Source organism: Gekko japonicus, unplaced genomic scaffold (assembly GCF_001447785.1).
Source record: "Gekko japonicus isolate JY-2015 unplaced genomic scaffold, Gekko_japonicus_V1.1 scaffold784, whole genome shotgun sequence".
Lineage (NCBI taxonomy): Eukaryota > Metazoa > Chordata > Lepidosauria > Squamata > Gekkonidae > Gekko > Gekko japonicus.
This window is the reverse complement of record NW_015164207.1, coordinates 192,700-213,922: the sequence shown is the minus strand read 5'-3', so window position 1 is coordinate 213,922 and position 21,223 is coordinate 192,700. Positions and strand designations below refer to the sequence as shown.

General features: G+C 56.9%; 1 protein-coding gene across 1 annotated transcript in view; it reads left to right on the top strand.

Annotated features, from left to right (window-relative positions):
• Window positions 1–21,223, top strand: part of CDH22 (cadherin 22) — a 92,303-nt gene that overhangs the window by 53,446 nt on the left and 17,634 nt on the right. The window contains exons 4-7 of the mRNA XM_015408415.1: window positions 7,344–7,511; window positions 7,863–8,050; window positions 10,253–10,506; window positions 18,698–18,834. Of these exons, the coding sequence (XP_015263901.1) occupies window positions 7,344–7,511; window positions 7,863–8,050; window positions 10,253–10,506; window positions 18,698–18,834 (747 nt within the window). The remainder of the gene's footprint in view (window positions 1–7,343; window positions 7,512–7,862; window positions 8,051–10,252; window positions 10,507–18,697; window positions 18,835–21,223) is intronic.

Here is a 21,223-nt window from a genome sequence, read left to right as displayed (position 1 = left end):
AACCCCCCCCCGCCCGCCCCTCAGGGCTTCAGGGACAGCATCCCTTCCCCTTGAGGGCCCGCCCCTGAGACTCTCCGGGGTCCTTCCCAGACCCTTCGACCAGAATGGGGGAGGGCGGGGGCTTCCGCACGGACTCCCCGTCGTGCCTGTCCTTGGCGCACCTGTGTGTGTGTGTGTGTGGGGGGGTGTCTCTGCTCTCTGGACTGGGGTCCCGCGGCCTCTCTCTCTCTCTCCTCCTGCTTTCTCCGTGGCTCTCAGCCCTTCCCTGCTGTCTCCTGTGCCGGTTGGAGGGACATGCAGGTGGGGGGAGGGGGGTGCCACCATTCCTAGCGTGTGGGGTGGCGGGAGGGGGGGAGAGCAGGCCAGGGAAGGGGGACGGGCAGACCTTTGCCTGCTGCTGCTGCTGCTGCTGCTGCTGCCCGTTCTGGCCATGGGTGGGGCCGCTGATCAGATCCGCAGTCCTCCGGGCCATAAAATCTTGCTGTTAAATGCCAGGTCAGGATTTATTCCTGGATGAGAAGGCTGACCGGGCAGGCATCAGGGAGACTTGGGTGGGAGAGGGTCGGTGCTCCTGTCAGTGCCTGGGCTGTCCTAGGAGGCCTACACGGCTGCACCGACCCCCTGGCCTCAGAGCCCCCCCCCCTCGCCGTTTACGGAAGGGCTGCGGAGGATGACCAGATGTGGGAAAGAGCCTAGCGACCCTGGAGGAAGACTCTTTGGGATGACTCCAAGAACAGACAGGCTGGAGCTCCCTTGGAAGCCGCCTCCGTGGCAGGGGTGGCAGCAACAGACCCCACCCCCACCCCCAGTGCGGCTGCACAGGGCCGGCCGGCAGAACTCAGGGGCCTCTTGGGATCTGCCTTGCCAGAGGAGGTGGCCTACTCGGTGGCCCACCAGGACCATTTTGCTCCAAACGTTGTAGCTAAAATTGCTCGGGTGCATACCAAATTGGACTCTGCATTAGCACTGAAGCATCATCCCCGCAAGGCGGAAGCACTAGTGGTGGGTGGAAGGATGGAATTAAGAGGTGGTGGACGCTCCTTGGCTGGACGTTTTCAAGCGGAGGCTGGACGACCCTCTTTCGGGTATGTTGTAGGGCTCTCTTTTGACTCTGCTCCTGCAGAGTTCAGGGGGTTGGACTAGATGACCTGCAAGGTCCCAGTTCCCACTCTGACATTCTGTGATTCTAAGAACCTGGAAGGTTAAATGGATACAAATTAGGGGGCCCAATGTCAAAATCAGTAAATGTGCAACATAAATATTACAGATTATCAAAAATACATGTATTTATTGCAAAATTAGTTTAAGATAAATTCCAGGCCCAAAGAAACTATGGTGCTGGAGAAGACTCTTGAGAGTCCCTTGGACTGCAAGGAGATCAAATCAGTCAATCCTAAAAGAAATCAATCCTGACTGTTCCCTGGAAGGCCAGATAATGAAACTGAAGCTCAAATACTTTGGCCACCAAATGAGAAGGGAGCACTCACTGGAGAAGACCCTGATGCTGGGAAAGATTGAAGGTCAAAGAAGACGGGAAGCTCAAATACTTTGGCCACCCAATGAGAAGGGAGCACTCACTGTAGAAGACCCTGATGCTGGGAAAGATTGAAGGTCAAAGAAGACGGGGACGGCAAAGGATGAGATGGTTAGACAGTGTCATCGATGCAACGAACATGAAATTGAGCCAACTTCAGAGGACGGCGGAAGACAGGAAGGCCTGGCGTGATCTGGTCCATGGGGTCGTGAGGAGTCGGACTCGACTGTGCGACTGAACAACAACAAAAAATTGCAAATCATACAATGTGCACAATAGGGACCTTGTGCGAGTTATGTCTCCTCTGTCAGCCGATCAGAGAAAAACATCCCAATATTCATTTTGCATTAGATTACAATCACTATTCAAATCTACTATTCCAAATAAGAAATACACTAAAATAAAGATGGGTATATAGCCCTTCTTGGTGAGACTAGAGATGTGAGGACTGATTGTAATGTAATAGCAGTGGATATGGGAATGCCTTTCTCTGGTCTGGTGGCAGAGGATGCATAACACTGCACGACCATTCACCCCACCACCTCAATGAAAAGGATGCTGTTAGTTACCTCCATGCTCGAGAGGAGACAAATGGAGCATAACAATAGGATCTCAGTGAATTACTCTTAAAAGGTAAAGGTTTCCTTTGCTCGAAAGCCAGTTGAGTCCGACTCTAGGGTTGCGGTGCTCATCTCCGTTTCAAAGCCAAAGAGCCAGCGCTGTCCGAAGACGTTTTCGTGGTCATGTGGCCGGCATGACTAAACACCAAGGCGCACGGAACGCTGTTACCTTCCCACCGAAGTGGTACCTCTTTATCTACTTGCAATTTCTTGCTTTCGAACTGCTAGGTTGGCAGGAGCTGGAACTAGAGATGGGAGCTCACTCCGTCATGTGGCACCCGGGTCTTGAACTGCTGAACTACTGACCTTCCACAGCCTGCAGTTCAGCGTCTTAACCGCTTGAGCCAGAATTACTCTTAGCATTCTGCAATTAAGAAGGATACATTTACACATTCGTCTCCCATTTTGACACACAAGAAGCGGGACCCGTGATGCAGGGGGGAGTATTCCCCGTGGCTCCATGGTGGCCAGCCTGCAGCAGGAGTTCTGCATGGAGGAGGAGGCAGCGCTGGCCACAGGTGAGCCCAGCAGGCAGTTCGCAGGGCCTGCCAAGGCTCCCCCCCCAACAGTAGCGACTGCCACGGCCCCCAGCCCTCCAAGGCTCTCCCCGCCGCCGCCGCCGATAGTAGCAGTGGCAGCAAGTCCTGCATGGCTCCTAGCTGCCAGACGCGCCAGGCTTCTCCCCCCCCACAGCAGCAACTGCCGTGGCTCCCAGCCGACAGCAGCAATGGTGGCGAGCCCTGCATGGCTCTGCCACAGTTCCTAGTGGTAAGTGCGTTCTCTGCACATGCGCAGGGAACGCTCTTTTAGTTTTGGGGGGGGATTTCAGTATCCCCCATACAGTTTTTTCAACATTTCAGATTTTTTCTGCACACCTGGAGAGTGCCCCAAGTGTGCAGGAAATTGTCTTTGCCTCCTAGGTGCCCCAGGTGTGCGGATTTAGATATCAGCACAGAGGGGACAACTTGGCTATTAGATATATAGATTTATTCACTTCACTGTGTTTTGCCCGTAATTAAATCCAAGCAAATGGTGAACATATACAGGTAGCTTGCTATTCCGGTTTGGTCTTTGCATCTGTTAAAACATCTCCATTCTGTTGTATGCTAATTTGCTGTTTACCCTCTGCCTGCTGGAACTTCCATTTCTGTGTATCTGAGGAAGTGTGCCTTGCACGCGAAAGCTCACACCTTGAATAAAACTCTGTTGGTCTTAAAGGTGCCCCGCTGGACTCAGACTTTGTTTTGGAAGGGCTGTCAGAGGAGGGCAGGGAGCTGTTCCTGTTGGCAGCAGAGGAGAGGACTCGCAATAATGGGTTTAAGTTACAGGCAGAAAGGTACTGGCTGGATATCAGGGGGAGAAATTTACAATCAGAATAGTTCAGCCGTGGAATCGGCTGCCTAGGGAGGTGGTGAGCTCCCCTCCCTGGCAGTCTTCTAGTTGCGGCTGGACACACACTCGCCAGGGATGCTCGAGGCTGATCCTGCACTGAGCTGGGGGCTGGACTAGGTGGCCTGTAGGGCCCCTTCCAAGTCTGCGATTCTATGATAATGCATTCTACATGGGTCTGCCCTTGAAGACTGTCCAGAAGCTACACTTAGAAGAAGAAGATGAAGAAGAAGAGATTGGATTTCTACCCCGCCCTTCACTACCCAAAGGTGTCTCAGAGCGGCTTACAAACCCCTTTCCCTTCCCCTCCCCACAACAGACACCCTGGGAGGTAGGTGGGGCTGAGAAAGCTCTTGACAGAAACGGCTCTTTTTCAAGGACAGCTCTTATCAGAACTACGGCTTGCCCAAGGTCATCCAAGCGGAGGAGTGGGGAATCAAATCCGGTTCTCCCAGATTAGAGTCCGCACACTTAACCACTACACCAAACCAGCTCTACCCAAGAAGAAGAGGAGAAGAGATTGGATTTCTACCCTGCCCTTCACTACCCAAGGGAATCTCAGAGCAGTTTACAATCTCCTTTCCCTTCCCCTCCCCACAACAGACAGACACCCTGTGAGGCAGGTGGGGCTGAGAGAGCTCTGAAACTGCTCTTTTTTCAAGAACAGCTCTTATCAGAACTACGGCTTGCCCAAGGTCACATCAGCAGGAGCAAGTGGAGGAGTGGGGAATCAAACCCAGCTCTCCCAGATTAGAGTCCTCTGCACTCTTAACCACGGCACCAGACTTAGTGCAGAATGCTGCAGCCAGGAAGGATGTTGATTGGAGTGGATTGTAGGGACCAGGTCAGCCCAGTCTTGGCTTGGGACCAGAGGAGTTCCCACAGGCAGCCACCCGAACCCAGCCCAGCGGTCACGTCCTCCGGTCTTGCCCCAGATGCCCCCCTGGTTAAAGGCTGGACGGGTGGCCACCTGCGAGGGGGTTTCCCTGGCCACGGTGCCAAAACTGTCGGACTCCCTCCTCAGAAATCTCCCTCCTGTTCCTGTCCGTCAGTGTCTCCCACCAGCAAGTGAAGACGTCTTTTTTGTCTGGTCTTCCCGCCATCCCTCGTTCCTGCCTTATGCTTTAATTTGCTGGTTTTAAAATACTATAGATTTGGGTATTTTTAGTTCTGGCTTTTACTTCGTTTCATGATTTATTTTTATGGTGCTGTTTTAATGGCCAGCCATCTTGGGGGTGCTGATGGGGCAGAAAGGCAGGAGGTTAAGGCTGTGACTAACACACGAGGGCCTCCTCTGCCTTCCAGGGACTTGTATTTGGGGGGGGGGGGTCTGGCCTGGAAGAGGGCGAAGGGTGGAGCTTAATGCCTCGAATGCCCCCTGCTGTCAGAGCAGAGGGGATTGGGACATGGGAGGCCTGAGGAGGAGCGAGCAAAGCCAGAGAGGCCGGGGGAGAGGAACCCGTGGCCAAAGGAGGCCCTTGTGCCTCGGAGAAGGCAGCCGATGAGGAGGGCGTAAGGGGGCCTGGCAAAGCGCGGGGGGGGGAGAAACATGACGGGGAGGGGGCAGAGGGTCTGGTTAGGGGGCCATACCGGAGCATCTCAGCAGGAGAGGGGCCCACCCCCGGCCTCCTGGCAGCTGCCCTGCCCGCACTCTGCCTGCCCGTCTCCGCTCATTCCCCCCCCTGCTGTGTGCCTCCCCCCCCAAACTCTCCCGTTTCCCCAGGGGCAGGGGTGCTATTTATAGAGCCCAAGACGGAGTTCATCAGAAGGATCTGATCTGCTAAAAAGCCGCCGCCTCTGCTTCTCCTGGCCGGTGAAAACAAACAGCCCGGAAGACTCCTCAGATCTTGCAGCCGGCCGAAAGGGAGCGGGCGAGGGAGGGCACCAGTGTGGTGTCGTGGTGAGGAGTGCGGACTCTGATCCCCCACGCCTCCTCCATGTGCACCTGCTGGTGTGACCTTGGGCCAGTCACAAGTTCTCTCAGAGCTACTCTCTCAGCCCCGCCTACCTCGCAGGGTGCCTGTCTTGGGGAGAGGAAAGGAAGCCGCTCTGGGACTCCTTCCGGTAGTGAAGGGCCACGGGGTAGAGAGCCACTCTCCTCCTTCTCCCTCTCCCTCCGCTGGCTGCCTCTGCTCCCAGGGTTTTCCCCGGCCAGCCTGACGTGTCCCTTGTCCCACTGGCCTGACAGCCTGTGGCTCCTGGGGGGCCCCACGCAGACCCCTCCCGCCCCTCCCGTGGGGCCACCACCCACCCGCTTTCAGCCAGTCTCCCCGGGGAAGGCGGAGTGCCAGACGGAGGCCTTTCGTCCAGCCCCGACTGACTGAAGGTTAGGGAGGGTGATGGCAAGAAGCCGCCACTGGCCAGGAAGCGCTGGGGGGTGCCGTGGGCGCCCTCTGCTTTCCTCTGCCCAGGGGCAGCCTGCCCCTCCTCCCCCGGGCTCCAGGGAAGCGGCCCTCCTCGGCTGTGTCGGCCTGGCGATCTGTTGGCATGGGGGCCTGCGCTTTCTTCCGGAAGACTTTCCCACTCTGGTTTTGCCACTTTGAAATCCCGCACGTGACGGGTGTGTGTGTGTGTGTGTGTCACAGGCACAAGGGGGCTGGCTGGACTCAGCCCTGCTTTGAGGAGGGGAGGGGGCAGCTTCATGACGGACATGGGGGCTGGCCAATCAGCACTGGGCCAAGCCAGGTTCTTTTCCAAGCCCAAAGAACGGCTCTTTTACGGCAGACTCACCACTGCCCTTTGGCACCTGGTTCTGCAGCGTCCGGCTGGCCTCTGCTGCCAGACGCTGGCCTGGTTTGAAGAAGAAGAAGAAGAAAAGGAGGAGGAGGAGGAATCATAGAATGTTAGAGCTGGAAGGGACCTTGCAGGTCATCTAGTCCAACCCCCTGTACTCTGCAGGAGCATAGTCTAAAGATAGCCCTATATACCTTGAATTCATACCCTAAATACCTTGGATCGGATTCATGTCCCGTCCTTCACTCGGAGTCTCAGAGCGGCTCACAAACTCCTTTCCCTTCCCCACCCAACAACATGCACCCTGTGAGGTGGGTGGGGCTGAGAGAGCTCTGACAGAAACTGCTCTTTCAAGGACAACTCTGACAGAACCATGGCTTGCCCAAGGTCATCCAGCAGCTGCAAGTGGAGGAGCAGGGAATCAAACCTGATTCTCCCAGATTAGAGTCCGCACACTTAACCACTCCACCAAACTGGTTTTTGGACTGGCCTTGGGCTGGCTTCTGTGTTTCAGCAGCTCTTCTCTTGCAGGAGTCGCCTGGAGTGGTGGGCAAGGCTCCAGTTTGATGTAGTGTGGTGAGGAGTGCGGACTCTAATCTGGGAGAACCGGGTTTGATTCCCCACTCCTCCTCCACATGCAGCTGCTGGGGTGACCTTGGGTCAGTTACAAGTACTCTCAGAGCAGTTTCTATTAGAGCTCTCTCAGCCCCACCTACCTCACTGGGTGTCTGTTGTGGGAAGGGGAAGAGAAAGGAGACTGTAAGCTGCTCTGAGACTCCGAGGGAAGTGTGGGGTATAAATCCAGTCTCTTCATCTTCCACCTGCCCTTTGGGCTGGGAATGGTGTGGGCTGGTCAGGCTTGGGGGAGGGGGTGGTTGCGCAGTCTGTGGCGCCCGGCCTGGCCGTGGGGGTGCGAGTGAGTGAGGGGGAGGCGGAGCAAAGGCAGCTTGGTGGGGCTGTGGTGGAAAGAACCCTTGTGCTGGTGGGGAGGAGGGTCTGCTGGAAGATGCTCCCCCCTCCCCACCCGCCGTTCAGACGGTGACGCACCCTCCCGTGGCCTCTTGCAGGTGTGATCCAGACTGCCGTGGCCAACCTGGACCGCGAGACCCAGGACCGGTACGAGGTGGTCATCCGGGCCACAGACATGGCGGGGCAACTGGGGGGCCTGTCCGGCTCCACCACCGTGACCATCGTCATCACAGACGTGAACGACAACCCTCCCCGCTTCCCGCAGAGTGAGTCTGGGCCTCCGGGGGGGGGGGCTGGAGCTGCCCGCGGGGGTGCCTCTTGCAAAGGGCCCAGGGGAAGGCCGGCCCCGGGCAAGCGGGGCTCCATGGCTGGGGGGGCTGGGGCCAAGGGGAGAGGCCGGGGGAAGCAAAAGGGGATGGACCTCGGGGGAAGGCTGTGCACAGAGGGGGGGCTCAGACCCCACCCCTCAGGGTGGTTAGTCCCTCGCCCACCTTCTCCAGGGTGTAAGGACTCTGCTGGGCAGGAGCCCCCCCCGAGGGACCCCCACTTCTGGCAGGGTGCAGGTTTCATGCCGGCTCTTCATGGCTGCTCTCCCCTCCCCTCCCCTCCCCGGCCAGAGATGTACCAGTTCAGCATTGCAGAGACGGCCCCGGTGGGCACCCTGGTGGGCCGGGTGAAGGCGGAGGACTCCGACGTGGGCGAGAACACGGACATGACCTACCAGGTCAAGGACGAGGCGGGGCTGGGGGCCTTCCGGGTGACCACCGACGGCCACTCCCAGGAAGCCCTCCTCTCCCTGCAGAAGGTGAGCGTCTCCGCCCAGCTCTGAGGAGGGGCCGGGGGCTCTGCAGAGGGGCTGGGGGCCTCTCGGGGGGGCGAGAGCGGAAAGAGACCGGGGGGGGGGGGCTCTGCAGAACCATTGCCCTGGTGTCCCCCGCCCCTCTTATGGCCGGGAGGGAGGGGCCTCGGAGCCGCGGCGGGGATCCTGCAGAAGGGTTCGGCTGGGCCAAGGGTCCCAGGGCAAAATACTCCGTGCCCCCTTCCCAGGCCTCCACACACACACCCCTTTCCTCCTGGGGGACCTGTGGGCCTGGCAGGAAGGTGGCGCCCACAGGAGGCCCGCCCAGCAGCTGTTGGGGGGGTCATGGCCAGTGTTCCCTCTAAGCTGAGTTATTGTGAGCTAACTCACAGTTTTTTTAGCCTCCGGCTCACAGATTTTTGTCTTAGCTCAGGGAGGAGGGCTTGTATAGGTTTCTGCCCCCCAAGCCTGTCCAGGAATGAGGGGGGAACCCCACACTTTTCCAATACATTAAACAACAACCCAGAAAGGTAGGCTGCCCTCTCTGGATTCAGAACAATAGCCGCAAGAATCCCTTTTTAACTAGTCCCGGCTTTCCCCCAAGGGAGGGATTCCAAGCCTTAGGTCAGCCTCTGGGACAGAATACACTAGCACCTCCTCAGAGATGCACCCTTAATGCTCAATGGTAGCGTGCAGCCAGCCAGGCACAGGAAAACAGGCTTGGAATCTCAGTTACAACATCAAAGACCAGTTAGAAACCAGAATAAGTTTATTCAGTACAGAACTTAGCATAGACCAGAAGGATTTCAAAACAAGAAAGACTAGGGCAGTTTTTGCCCTCACTACCCAGTAAGAGATATGCATAATTACCAGGATGATCCATAGCCCAAGAATGTCCAGGTATACAGTCCAGTTAGACACCAAGGGATTCTGAGGGAAAATCCCCCTTGTGCCCCAGCCATGTGCTCAGCTTCACAAAGGAGTTCCTTGTCTCTCCCAGAGACAGTATGGCAGGACAGCATTTCAGGTGTCCATCAGAGAGCTCACAAGCAGGAACAGAGAGAGAGCTCTCCTCCAAGGGATCAGACAATTAAACCCCAATCTAGTCACAAATTAGCCCTGGCCAGGAGCCAATTGCAAGTAGACATAGGTGTGTCCAAAACTTAGTTGTCATAGCGACGTGAGGAGTTAGGCTGGGAGTTTGGCCCCAAACCTCCAGCTTCTCCATGATGTACCTGACATGGCCCATGTAGCCTTAAAGCAGGCGCCTTGAAGTCTAGCTCTTCCACTTAGAAGTGTGAAAGAATGTGTGGTTATATGGCATGCTATTGAGGCCATCTGGCCTCAGCATTTGGCTTGTAAGAGGAAACAAGGTACAGGGTTATCAGAAGGTATCACATGAGAAGGCAGGAGGCTTTTAGAAATCAATATTTCTATACAGGGCTCCAGAGCACACTAATGTATCACTCACTCACAACTTTAATGTCAGTAGTTCACAAAGTAGAATTTTTGCTCACAAGACTCCACAGCTCAGAGGGAGCATTGGTCATGGCAATGCCGCTGCCAAGCAGGTCGGTAGGTGCCCGGACACGGCTAACCCGGCTTCTCTTGGGCAGCAGGAGCCCGCCTGGGGGGGGGGGGCTGGAGGCTGGGACCCTTGCCTAGACCGCGGCCCCCTTTCTCCCCCACCCCAGAAGTGTTCCTCTGAGCCCTCTGACCGCCTGCTTTGGTATAGAATGCGCCTTTGGGGGGTGGGTCCCCTTCCACGTTGCCAGCATCACTCAGCCTCTCCCAGAAGCCCCGTCTCCGTTTTTCAAAATCCAGAACGTATCAGCAGCTGAACTGAACTCTGACTCGCTGGTCATTTGGGGAGAGATTTGGAGAGAGGAGAAGAGGTGTGACCTCTGGCGCCCCCCGGTTAACGTCCCCCAGGGAGTTATGCCTTTCAGGCCTGGCCCCAAAGGCCACCACCCCGGCAGACTTTGCAATCAGTGCATACTTTCAGAGGCCCTTTTGTGGCAGCCCCCCACCCCACCCCACCTCACTGCTGCTGTGGAGGGGCTCTTTGGGCCGGCCCTGGGAAGTCCATGCCTCCTCCTCCTGCTGCTGCTGCTGTGCCGGCTGGCTCCCTCCTGGGGGGGGGGTTTTTTGCTGGGCCCGGCCTCCAGCAGTGTCTCCCCCCCCCCCCGTCCTTTTTGCCCTTCCCAGCCCCTGGACTTTGAAGCCCAGCCTGTGCACACGGTGGTGGTGGAGGCCCTGAACAAGTTCACGGACCCCCGCTTTGCAGACCTGGGCACTTTCCGGGACCAGGCCATCGTGCGGGTGACAGTGCTGAACGTGGACGAGCCGCCGGAGTTCCAGCCCCCCCACGGCCCGATGGAGGTGCCGGAGGACGCGCTGGTCGGCTCCGTGGTGGGGACGGTCACCGCCCTGGACCCCGATGCCCCGGACAGCCCCATCCGGTAAAGCGGCCTCTCCTGGACTGGCTGGGGTGCTGGCGGGAGCCTTGGGGAGAGGAGGAGAGGGCGGGGGGGGCGGGGGTGTCCTCGGCCGGCATGGGAGCGAAAAGCAGGGGCAGGGCCTGCCTGGGTCTGTGAGGGGGAGGGAGGGAGGGAGGGAGGGAGGAGCCTGCCAGGCGCCTGTTGAGCTCCTGCCTCGCAGCGGGACAGGATCCCGAGAAGGGCGACTTTGGACAAGTTTTGCGTCCCGGAGGTTTGTAGAGAGAAACTGGGGAACAGGTGACCAAAGTCTCCACGGCCTTCCAGGCAGCCCCTTGGCCCACGGCCTCCCTTTCCTTTGCCTTCCCTTCCACAGTGCCCCTGTCAACCTTCTCCCCCCCCCCCCCCACCCCCATTGCTGCAGCTCAGCTCCTGGAAGAGACGCTTCCCCCACCTTCCATCATTGCCCAGAGTGAGCCCCACATAGCCTGACTGCGGAGCTTCCCCCATTTTTGAGGGCAAATCTCCTTATATATAATTGAACTAGAAATAAGGCCCGTTGTGGAAATAAATACAACGGGATCTAGAAAGACCGATCACCTGCTTGGCATGCCAAAGCTCTCTGGTTCAGTGCCCAGAATCTCCAGTTGAAAGGATCAGGTAGGAGGTGATGTGAAAGACCTTTGCCTGGGACCCTGGAGAAGTGCTGCCAATCTGAGTGGGCAATACTGATCTTGCTAGACCAGTGCTCTGAGTCAGTATAAGGCAGCTTTGCATGTCCAACACGTGATCTGGCCTTCTTGGGAGCTGGAGCTGGTGAGAATCTGTCCTTATATATAATTGAATAGTGGGTGCCAAGGTTCTAATTCTAAAATGCACTCCCTTAGTGTATGGCTGATGGCACTGCTCCTCAGCATATATCGCCACCAATCAGAAGGCAAAGCCCGGGTCCCGCCCACACCACAACTGCTGCGACAACCTGGTCTTTTGCATATGGAAGCTGATTGGACTTCAGTCCATTCCACACCTCAAACTCCCCCCCCCCCACAAGGCCGTTGGAATGTCAGTTGCATATGGAATCTGCTGTATTCTGGTGGTGTGCAGGTCCCAGATTCATGTTTTAAAAGCAGACTGACACTGTTTGCCCAAAGCCAGAGCACTCTCCCAGAGCCTCTTTCTAGATCTCGTTGTATTTATTTCCACAACGGGCCTTATTTCTAGTTAAACATAAGAACATAAGAGAAGCCAGATGTTGGATCAGGCCAATGGCCCATCCAGTCCCACACTCTGTGTCACACAGTGGCCAGAAACACCAGGGGCCACCAGGAGGTCCACCAGTGGGGCCAGAACTCCAGAAGCCCCTCCCACTGTTGCCCCCCCAAGCACCAAGATGACAGAGCATCACTTGCCCCAGAGCCCCTATCTATACCTTGTGGCCAATAGCCACTGATGGACCTCTGCTCCAGATGTTCATCCAGTTCCCTTTTGAAGCCGTCCATGCTTGTAGCCGCCACCACTTCCTGTGGCAGTGAATTCCATGTGTCAATCACTCTTTGGGTGAAGAAGGACTTCCTCTTATCCGTTCTAACCCGACCGCTCTGCAGTTTCATGGAGTGCCCACAAGGAGTTCTTGTGCAGTGAGAAAGGGAGAAAATGACTTCTTTCTCTACCTGCTCTGTCCCATGCATCATCTTGTAAACCTCGATCATGTCACAGCAAGGCATGCAGCTCTGGGGCACGCCAGGGTAGAGTCTGGGGGAGCAAGCTGCACCCTGGGGTCGAGAGGCACCAGCTTGGTACCACCCCCACCCCTTACTTCACAGAAGGCAGCCTGGGCCCCCCCCCCAGGGGTTCCAGGCAGATGTGGCCTCACGGGGACCTGCCACCAAAACCAGGGTCGGGGCACCTCACCTCTGAAACCAGAGGAGCACCTTGACATTGCCCCGTGTGTGTGTGTGCGTGCGAGTGTGTGTTGTGTGCTGTGGCAGGAACGAGATCCCTCCCTTGGCCTGTGACTTTGTTGTTTGTTTTGTCTACTTCATTTATGGGCCCCGTTTCTTGCCGAGTCTCAAGATGGATTACAAAATTTGAAAAGCCATTTGATCCGACAGCAAGAACAATGCAGCAGGGCTCAAAACACGAACAAAAGGACTGACTAAAGCATGACATCCCCCATAATGCGGAAGGAAGGAAGGGAGGGAGGGAGGGGGCCGGCAAAGGCGGGAGACAATGCAGCGGGGGGGGGGCTGGGGAGGGGTACAACCAACACGGGTGGCTGCAGACCACGATCCTCCGATCCTCCTCCCTCGTACTGCCTTTCCAAGCCCTCCATCGATCGATCGAGAGGAGCCCCCCTGGCCCGGGGGGAGCAAGGGGGGCGGGGGGGGGGCTGGGGAGGCGTACAACCAACACGGGTGGCTGCAGACCACGATCCTCCGATCCTCCTCCCTCGTACTGCCTTTCCAAGCCCTCCATCGATCGATCGAGAGGAGCCCCCCTGGCCCGGGTCTCTCTTTTGCACATTCGGTGGAATGGAAGGAGCCCTGGGGGTGGGGTGGAGGGACCTTCCCGACCTCCTCAGGCCGGCCGCTTCACAGCCCCTGGCCTGGATTTTGTGGCTTGTGGGGCAAAATGTTTCCTGGTGGGGCTGCCATTATTTGCCATAATGAAGGGGGGCTGGCACGCGCCCCTCTCCCTTCCCTCCTGCAAGATTGAAAGGGCCCATCAGCTGATCAGCGGGGAGCACGTGGCCCCCCCTCATCTGCTGGGGGACCCTTTGAATCTGGCAGGAGGGGAGGGAGAGGGGCGCGTGCCACCCCCCACCCACCCCCGCTTCTTCTCAAAAGTATTTAAAGGGTCCCTTTAAATGCTTTTGGGAAGAAGCGGGGGGGGGGCTTTAAGGAAGGGGCGGGCCCTTTAAGGAAGGGGCGGAGCCTCCAATCGCCCCCACCGTAGCTATGGGCCTACCCAGCAAAGAGGGGTCGCTGTGAACGGGCTGTTGCCAGTCTTCTGCATTTGTGGGGCGGCCCCTTCGGCAAGCTGACATGGTGGAGCACAGCGCCGGGGTGTGTGTGTGTGTGTGTGTGTGTGTGTGTGTGTCCTGCAGCCACGTGGCTTGGGAGGGGGATAACTGGATCCCTGCACTGAACCCGACAGCTGATTGGCCGCCAGCGGCGTGTCTGCAGAAGGGGGCCGTGGTGCGCAGGTTCTTCTTCATGCCGGAGAGCAGCCTTCCGGAGCCGGCGGAGCCTCTGAGTTGTCTCTCAGGGCAGACCCACGTGGCGTGCATTACAGTAGTCTAGCCTCGGGGTCACCATTGCCTGGATCCACGTGGCCAGATCAGTCCGGTCCCGGGAGGGGGGGGTGTCATCATCCGGGCTGAGTGAAGCGGGGGGGGGTGTGATGAGGCTTTTGCCGCTGCATTAACCGGCTTCTCCGATTGACCCAGAATAACCCCCTCCGGGGGCTCTTGGTGGAGTCAGCGGGGGGAGGGGAGTCATGGGAGGCGGAACGTCCTTCAAGACCTCCCTGCTCCCGAGGAGGAGCGTCGCCTCCCTCTTGTCCGGATCCACTTTCAGCTCCTCCTCCCCCCTCGGCTATTTAACCAGGGCACTGCAGGGCCTGAGTTCAGGACCTCCTCGATGGCATCAGCGGGCAATTTGGACAGAGGAACGGAGAGCGAGAGCAGCCGGGTGTCCTCTGCCTACTGATGTCAGCCTCCTCCACAACCGCGGGTGATTTCCCCTGAGGGTTTGACACCCCAGTCAAACAGGGTGCGGGATAAGACTGGGCCTTGTGGAACCCCCCCCGGGACAGGAGGGAGAGCTTGTGCCTGAATAGAACTTGGTCTTAAAGATGCCACTGGACTCTTTTGGATTGCTAGCTATGGGGGGGGGGGAATGTGCAGATCTGCCCTCACAGAGGAGGGAGAGCTTGTACCTGAAGGCGGGGGTGGGGGGGCTCTGCAACTTACCTGGCTGCTTCTTGCTCCTCGTGGCCCGACTGAAGGCTGCTGGGAGTAGGGGGCGGGGCTTGTTGCATGTGCCCGCCCCCTGCGCGCCTTACTGCCGGAGCTGTGCTCCCGCAGGAAATGACCCCTGTGGATGAGCCATAGAGCCGCCGTCACCACCACCCCGCCTCGGATGGGCTTCTCTTCTGGCAGGTCGGGGTCCGTCTGGTTGGGCTGGGCTACGTGTTAGGGAGTGAAACAGAAGTCCAGCAGCACCACAAAGCCAAACAACATTTATTCCCCCATGAACTCCTGTGAGTCAGAGCTTGTGTGTGTCCTGACCCGCGGCAGCAGAAAGAAACAAAGAAAGTGATTTTCCTCACTTTTAGGGAGGGGCTGAGAAGCGAGGGGGGGCCCTGGTGCCATAAGAACATCAGAAGAGCCCTGCTGGTCTTAAAAGGGCCACTGGACTCCGACTTGGTTCCAATGGCCAGCCAGTTCCCCTGGAGGGCCAGCAGCTGGGCATAGAGGCCGAGGCCTTCCCCTGGTGTTGCCTCCTGGCCCTGGGATTCAGGGGTTTACTGCTTCTGAATGTGGAGGTTCCCCTCAGTCACCCTGGCTAGTAGCCATTGGTAGACTTATCCTCCATGAATCTATGGAATCCCTTTTTATAACCATCTGTGCCTGTGGCCATCACGACACGCTCAGGCAGTGAATCCCACATTTTAATCACTCTCTGTGTAAAGGAGCATTTCCCGAGCCTCCTGCCATAAGTCAAGGGGGCTTGAAGGGGCTTCGGCTGTTATCCATCATGGATGAGGGGAGAGGCCAGAGCTTATCTCACTGGCTGAGAAGATAAATAAAAGTGCCATAAAGTCAGGTGAACAATTAATTAAAGAAGAAGCGGTCTAAAGGGTGAGAGAATTGACTGACATCAGGAAAGGGTCGCTGTATGATGCAGCGTGTTATGAACAGTCTGTTAAAGTGGCTAAAAGAGGATTTTGTTGGGTTATTAGAAATTATAATAAGTGAGGAAATCCTGCATAAGCCAGGATGACATGTAGTGTTAGATTTCCCGATGAGTTCTAATTCAGCACTTTCACACTGTATATTCCCTTTGAAGTTTTGTTTCAGTTTTTTGGTAGAACAGCGACTTCCAGCTCTGTGATGGTGTGTCCAGGGAGATAAAAATGTTATCCGGCTGTATTCTGACTGTTGTGATTTCAGATTTGTGTGCCTTGATTCTCCTGCACGGAGACCAACACGTGTCCAGCAAAAGGGCATTGAGGGCATGTATTAAAGTGGACGGTGCGCAGGTGCATGCGCCCAGGATGGTGCTGCTGACGTCATTAGGTCCTGTAACAGTATTTCCAGAGTATATCTGGGGACAGAGTTGGCATCTAGGTCTGTTTGCAGGGCTTGTGTCCCTGGGTTTGTGTCTCTGTTGGGTGGTCCGTCTTTGTTGGTGAGAGAAGCTATTTTAAGTTGGGAGGGCTCCCCATAAGCACGGAATTGAGGGCCCCACGAGGCCCGTGAAAGAGAAGAGAATCTCCATCTCCATGAAAGCCAGCGTGGTGTAGTGGTTAAGTGCGCGGACTCTAATCTGGGAGAACCGGGTTTGATTCCCCACTCATCCATATGCAGCTGCTGGATGACCTTGGGCAAGCCATAGTTCTCTCACAGCTGTTCTTGAAAAAGAGCCGTTTCTGTCAGAGTTCTCTTAGCCCTGCCTACCTCCCAGGGTGTCTGTTGTGGGGAGGGGAAGGGAAAGGAGTTTGTAAGCTCTCTGAGACTCCTTCGGGTAGTGAAGGGCGGGATATAAATCCAAACTCTTCTTCTTCTTCTTCTATTAATGATGCTGCGTGGGAGCGGTTTAAGTTGTGAGCTGTAAGTGACAATCAGTTGTGTCTGTCTTACAACAGGCTGTGTTGGAGTACCTGTGCTGGAATGGGCCTGCAGGCCCTCTTCCACCCTGCCTTCCAAGGTTTTCTCAGAGGCTTCTCTCTCTCTCTAGTAACCGGCCGCCGCCGCCACCTGACCTTTGCAGGAATTGCCCACTGGGAGGGTCAGGGCTCCTAGCTTCCCTTCCGAGCTCTGAGGCCTGGCCTCTGTGTCTCCCACTGCCCAGCGCCTGGTCACCTTGTGAGCCCCTGGAGGAACAGCCACTTGCCAACTGCCTGCCTTCCCCCTGGCTCCCCTCTTCAGACAGCGTGTTTGAGATGGTGGAGGTCTATGTGGTACCCAGAGCCACTGCCAGCATCTTAAGTGATAAAGTATTTATTAAAAAGAAAAATGTTCACAAGTGTGTTTTTAGCGCAGCACCAGACTGAGCAAGGGATTCCAAAAGAAATGGGTAAAACACAAATCCTCTGTCCCTCTCTCTCTATCAGATGTTAAAATAGGACAGGCTCCTTAAGCTTAGGGAGTTCGATCTCTCTACAGAGTTACCATTACTTTGAAGCTTGCTGTAGTTCTCTGGGGCGGCACATGGTCAAATAACACAGAAAAAGGCCACTAGAATGATGAAGGGGATGGAACACTTTCCCTATGAAGAAATGTTAAAGCGGTTAGGACTCTTTAGCTTGGAGAAACGATGACTGAAGGGTTGACATGATAGAGGTTTACACAGGCCTGTAGCTGGGGGGCGGGGGGGGCCTTGGGAAAACGCTCCCTCCCGAATTTGCCCTGCCCCATCATCTCCTGATCCCCCTTCCCCAGGAGGCAGAGGAAGCCTGGGTCTGCGAGTGAGTAAGAGGAGGGAGGGGGAAGGAGCATGTGCCCAGCAATGCTTCCTCTAAGCTATGGAGTCTTGTGTGCAAAAATTCTGCTTTGTGAGCCATTGGCATTAAAGCTGTGAGCGAGCGATTTGGCTGCTGCATAAATTAGTTTGCTCCTGAGCTAAGACAAAAATGTGTGAGCTGAAGGCTAAAAAACTGTGAGCAGGCTCACACTAACTCAGCTTAGAGGGAACCCTGGTGCCCAGCACTGGCACAGCTGGCTCCGCCCCAGCCCAAATTGCCAAGTGAGCAAGAGCCAAATTGGAGGGTGGAGGGGGCAGCAAATGCGGTGCTTGCCTGTCTTCCTCCCTCGCCCACCGGCTGCCCCATCTTCGTCTCCATGCTGTGTGACACAGAGGGTTGGACTGGATGGGTCATTCGCCTGATCCAACATTGGCTTCTCTTGTGTTCTTACATGGAGCAGAGGTCCATCAGTGGCTCTTAGCCACGAGGTCTAGATGGAACACTCTGTCTGGGGCAAGGGAGGCTCTGTCTTCTTGGTGCTTGGGGGGGGCAGGAGTGGGAGGGGGCTTCTGCTGTCCTGGCCCCACTGCTGGACCTCCTGATGGCCCCTGGTCTTTCTGGCCACTGTGTGACAGAGGGTTGGGGTGGAGGGGCCACTGGCCTGATCCAATGTGGCTTCTCTTACGTTCTCTTATGTTCTTGGCAGCACTGCCATTGCTGCAGATGGGGACGCAGTCTCTTGGGCATTCTGTGCACGCACACGTGGGCTTCTCGGCCACTGGGGAGGAGGGGGACCTCCTCGCAGGCATCCCTGGCACGATGCCTCTTCCCCTGACCCCGATGCCAGAGGCTGCCATCCATCTGCAGTGTGACCTGAGTGTGGCATGTTCTGATTAGCACGGCTGGCCCTGAGCCAGCGTCGACAAGTTGCAGGGCCGGCCAGGGAGGGCAGTGGAGGGGGCCATCCATGCGTCCCAGGCATTGGGGTGAACTCTGCATCCAGCACCTCATGCCAAGCCCAGTGCCCCAAAGGCCTTGCCGTCTGTTGTCGGACTGCTCCGGAGCCCGTCTCTCCCTCGCCCCAGCTGTGCCTGCTGGAGACGGGTGAGTGGGTGGGTGCGCATGCTGAGCAGGCCAGTGCTTCGGGGGGAGGAATTGGGGCCCCCACAGCAGCTGCTGTGTTCTTTATGCCCCCCCCCCCCAAGCACCAGACTTCCCCTGTATCTCTGGGCGCTCTCCTAACATTCACCAAAAGAATCTTCAAGGCACATTTTGGAAGCAACCTACGTTCTGCTGGCCGGGGAGAAGATTCACACGGGCGGTTGGTTTGCATCCTATCAATGGTGGAAATTCACCACATTCGGGGTTGCGTTACATGGGGGGGGGGTTAATGGTGGGTACAGCCCTGACTCAGCCCCTGGGAGGGGTACCTCATGTCCCGGGCTGCTGTGCTAGGACCCACCCACCCCACTGCTCGCCCTCCCTGGCAGCCTCTTCACAGCCGTCTTGTTCTTCTGGGGCCCAGGTACGCCATCGACCAGAGCTCCGACCTGGAGCACATCTTCGACATTGACCCTGAGAGGGGCACCATCGTGACGGGCAAGCTGCTGGACCGAGAGACGGCCGGCTGGCACAACATCACCGTCTTGGCCATGGAGGCAGGTGAGGCCTGGGGGGGGGGCGTGGGCCGGGGGGGGGCGTGCAGGGCAGGGGAGACCCACACCTCCTCCCTGCACCCCAATGTTGTTAGCCGCCCTGAGCTACTGGATAGGGCGGGATAAAAATCGCAAAATAAATAAATAAATAAATATAAATAAATGTGAGCCAGGGCTGTGGCAAGCACATGGCCACTGTGGCCGCCACCCCAGACGGGCTTCCCAGGAGCTGTGTCTCCACGCTCCGCCTGCCTCTCCCGTCGCAGCTGCCGCCTGGCCAGAAACATGAGCGGGGGCGGGGGGGCTTTCATGGTGACTTTATAACTATTTGTCTGTTGGGCCCCTAAGTTCCCAGTGTGGAGGGGTTTTTTAGAGAAGAAGAGAAGAGATTGGATTTACACCCCACCCTTCACTCGGAGTCTCAGAGCAGCTTACAACCTCCTTTCCCTCCCCCTCCCCACAACAGACACCCTGTGAGGTAGGTGGGGCTGAGAGAGCTCTGACAGAAACTGCTCTTTTTCAAGAACAGCTGTGAGAGAACTATGGCTTGCCCAAGGTCATCCAGCCAGGTGCAAGTGGGGGAGTGGGGAATCACACCCGGTTCAACCAGATTAGAGTCCGCACCCTTAACCACTACACCAAACTAGAGGACTTTGGATTCATACCCAGACCTTCACTACCTGAAGGAGTCTCAGAGTGGCTTACAAACTCCTTCCCCTTCCCATGACAGACACCCTGTGAGGTCGGTGGGGCTGAGAGAGCTCTTTCGAGAACTGCTCCTGAGAGAACAGCTCCGAGAGAGCTGTGACTGACTGAAGGTCACACCAGCAGGTGCAAGTGGAGGAGGAGTGGGGAATCAAACCCGGTTCTCCCAGATTAGAGTCCGCACACTTAACCACTACACCAAACTGTAATGGAAACGTCTAGTTCTTTTCACTGCTGAGCTACAACTTTCCCTTTTACCTCTGCCACAAAAGGGGATAAAAAGGTAAAGGTTTCCCTTGCTCGAAAGCCAGTCGAATCCGACTCTAGGGTTGCGGTGCTCTTCTCCGTTTCCAAGCCGAAGAGCCAGCGCTGTCTGAAGACGTTTCCGTGGTCATGTGGTCGGCATGACTAAACACCAAGGTGCACGGAACGCTGTTACCTTCCCACCGAAGCGGTACCTATTTATCTACTTGCAATTTCTTGCTTCCGAACTGCTAGGTTGGCAGGGGCTGGAACTAGAGACGGGAGCTCACTCCGCCATGTGGCGCACTCGGGTCTCGAACTGCTGAACTACCGACCTTCCACAGCCTGCAGGTCAGCGTCTTAACCACTTGAGCCACCGCAGCTCCACAAAAGGGGATAGAGAGACTTACTTTTTTAAAGAAGCCAGCTTGCTGGGTGATCGTGGGGGCCAGTCACACACACACACACACTGTCAGCCTTGCCCACCTCGCCCAAAGGCAGGAATACATAAATGTTAAAAAACGGAAGCTGGGCATTCAAGGACCCAACAGACAGAGCATGATAACATTACAGTTCTATAACAATTTAGCTGTTGCTGGGTTTTTTTAAAAAAAAACCCAAAAGGCCCCCAGTGGCATGGAGGGAGGGGCAGCTTGTTGAGGAATGGGGGCAAGGGAAGCGTGGGGAAACCCACAGCCTGGAAGCCTCCCCCGTGTCCTTGCGAATGTGCAGCTGCAGAGGCAAAGTGTGATGCAAGGCAATGAGCTTTCGTGCGCGCGCACACACACTTCCTCGGGTACAGTGAAGTGGAAAACACCAGGCTGGTCATTCCCATGTCCTTGTATCTGGAGGAGTGTGGCTGTGCACCCGAAAGCTCATTGCCTTGCAGAAACCCGTGTTGGTCTTGAAGGCTTTGTCCTGCGCTCCGCTCCTGTGCACGGCACGGCACGGCGGCCCCACCTGAGTCTTCCTCCCGTCCCCAGTGGGGACCTGCTGGCCTTTCCCACCACAGCTGCTCACAGCTGGAGAAGCCCCTGTCCTCTCGGGCTTTGGGCTGGCTTGGTGGAGTTGGGGTTTCTGTTTCTCACAGCAGCCGAGTTCTTCCTTTCACGGACCCCCTTGGACCGTCAGAGCAGAAATCGCCTGGCCCTGTTTTTAATGAACTGACGCCCGGAGCTCAGGGGAGGGGCTTTGTTGCCCCCCCCCCAGCCCGGCTTCCAGGCTGTTCCAGGCGTGGCTCCTCCCGACAGGCCGTTCTGCACCTGTCCGGCTCAAACACACACACCCCACCCCAGCTGCCCAAGGGACATGGGCGGTGCACCTCCTGTCCCCCAGCGTCCCCTGGCGACCCTCCACCTGTGGAGAGGGGCAGCGTGGGAGGGGGACACGGGAGGAGGGTCAGCCTGTGCGCTGGGGAGCGGGGAGGGGGCCGCGCCGGGGACAGCTCC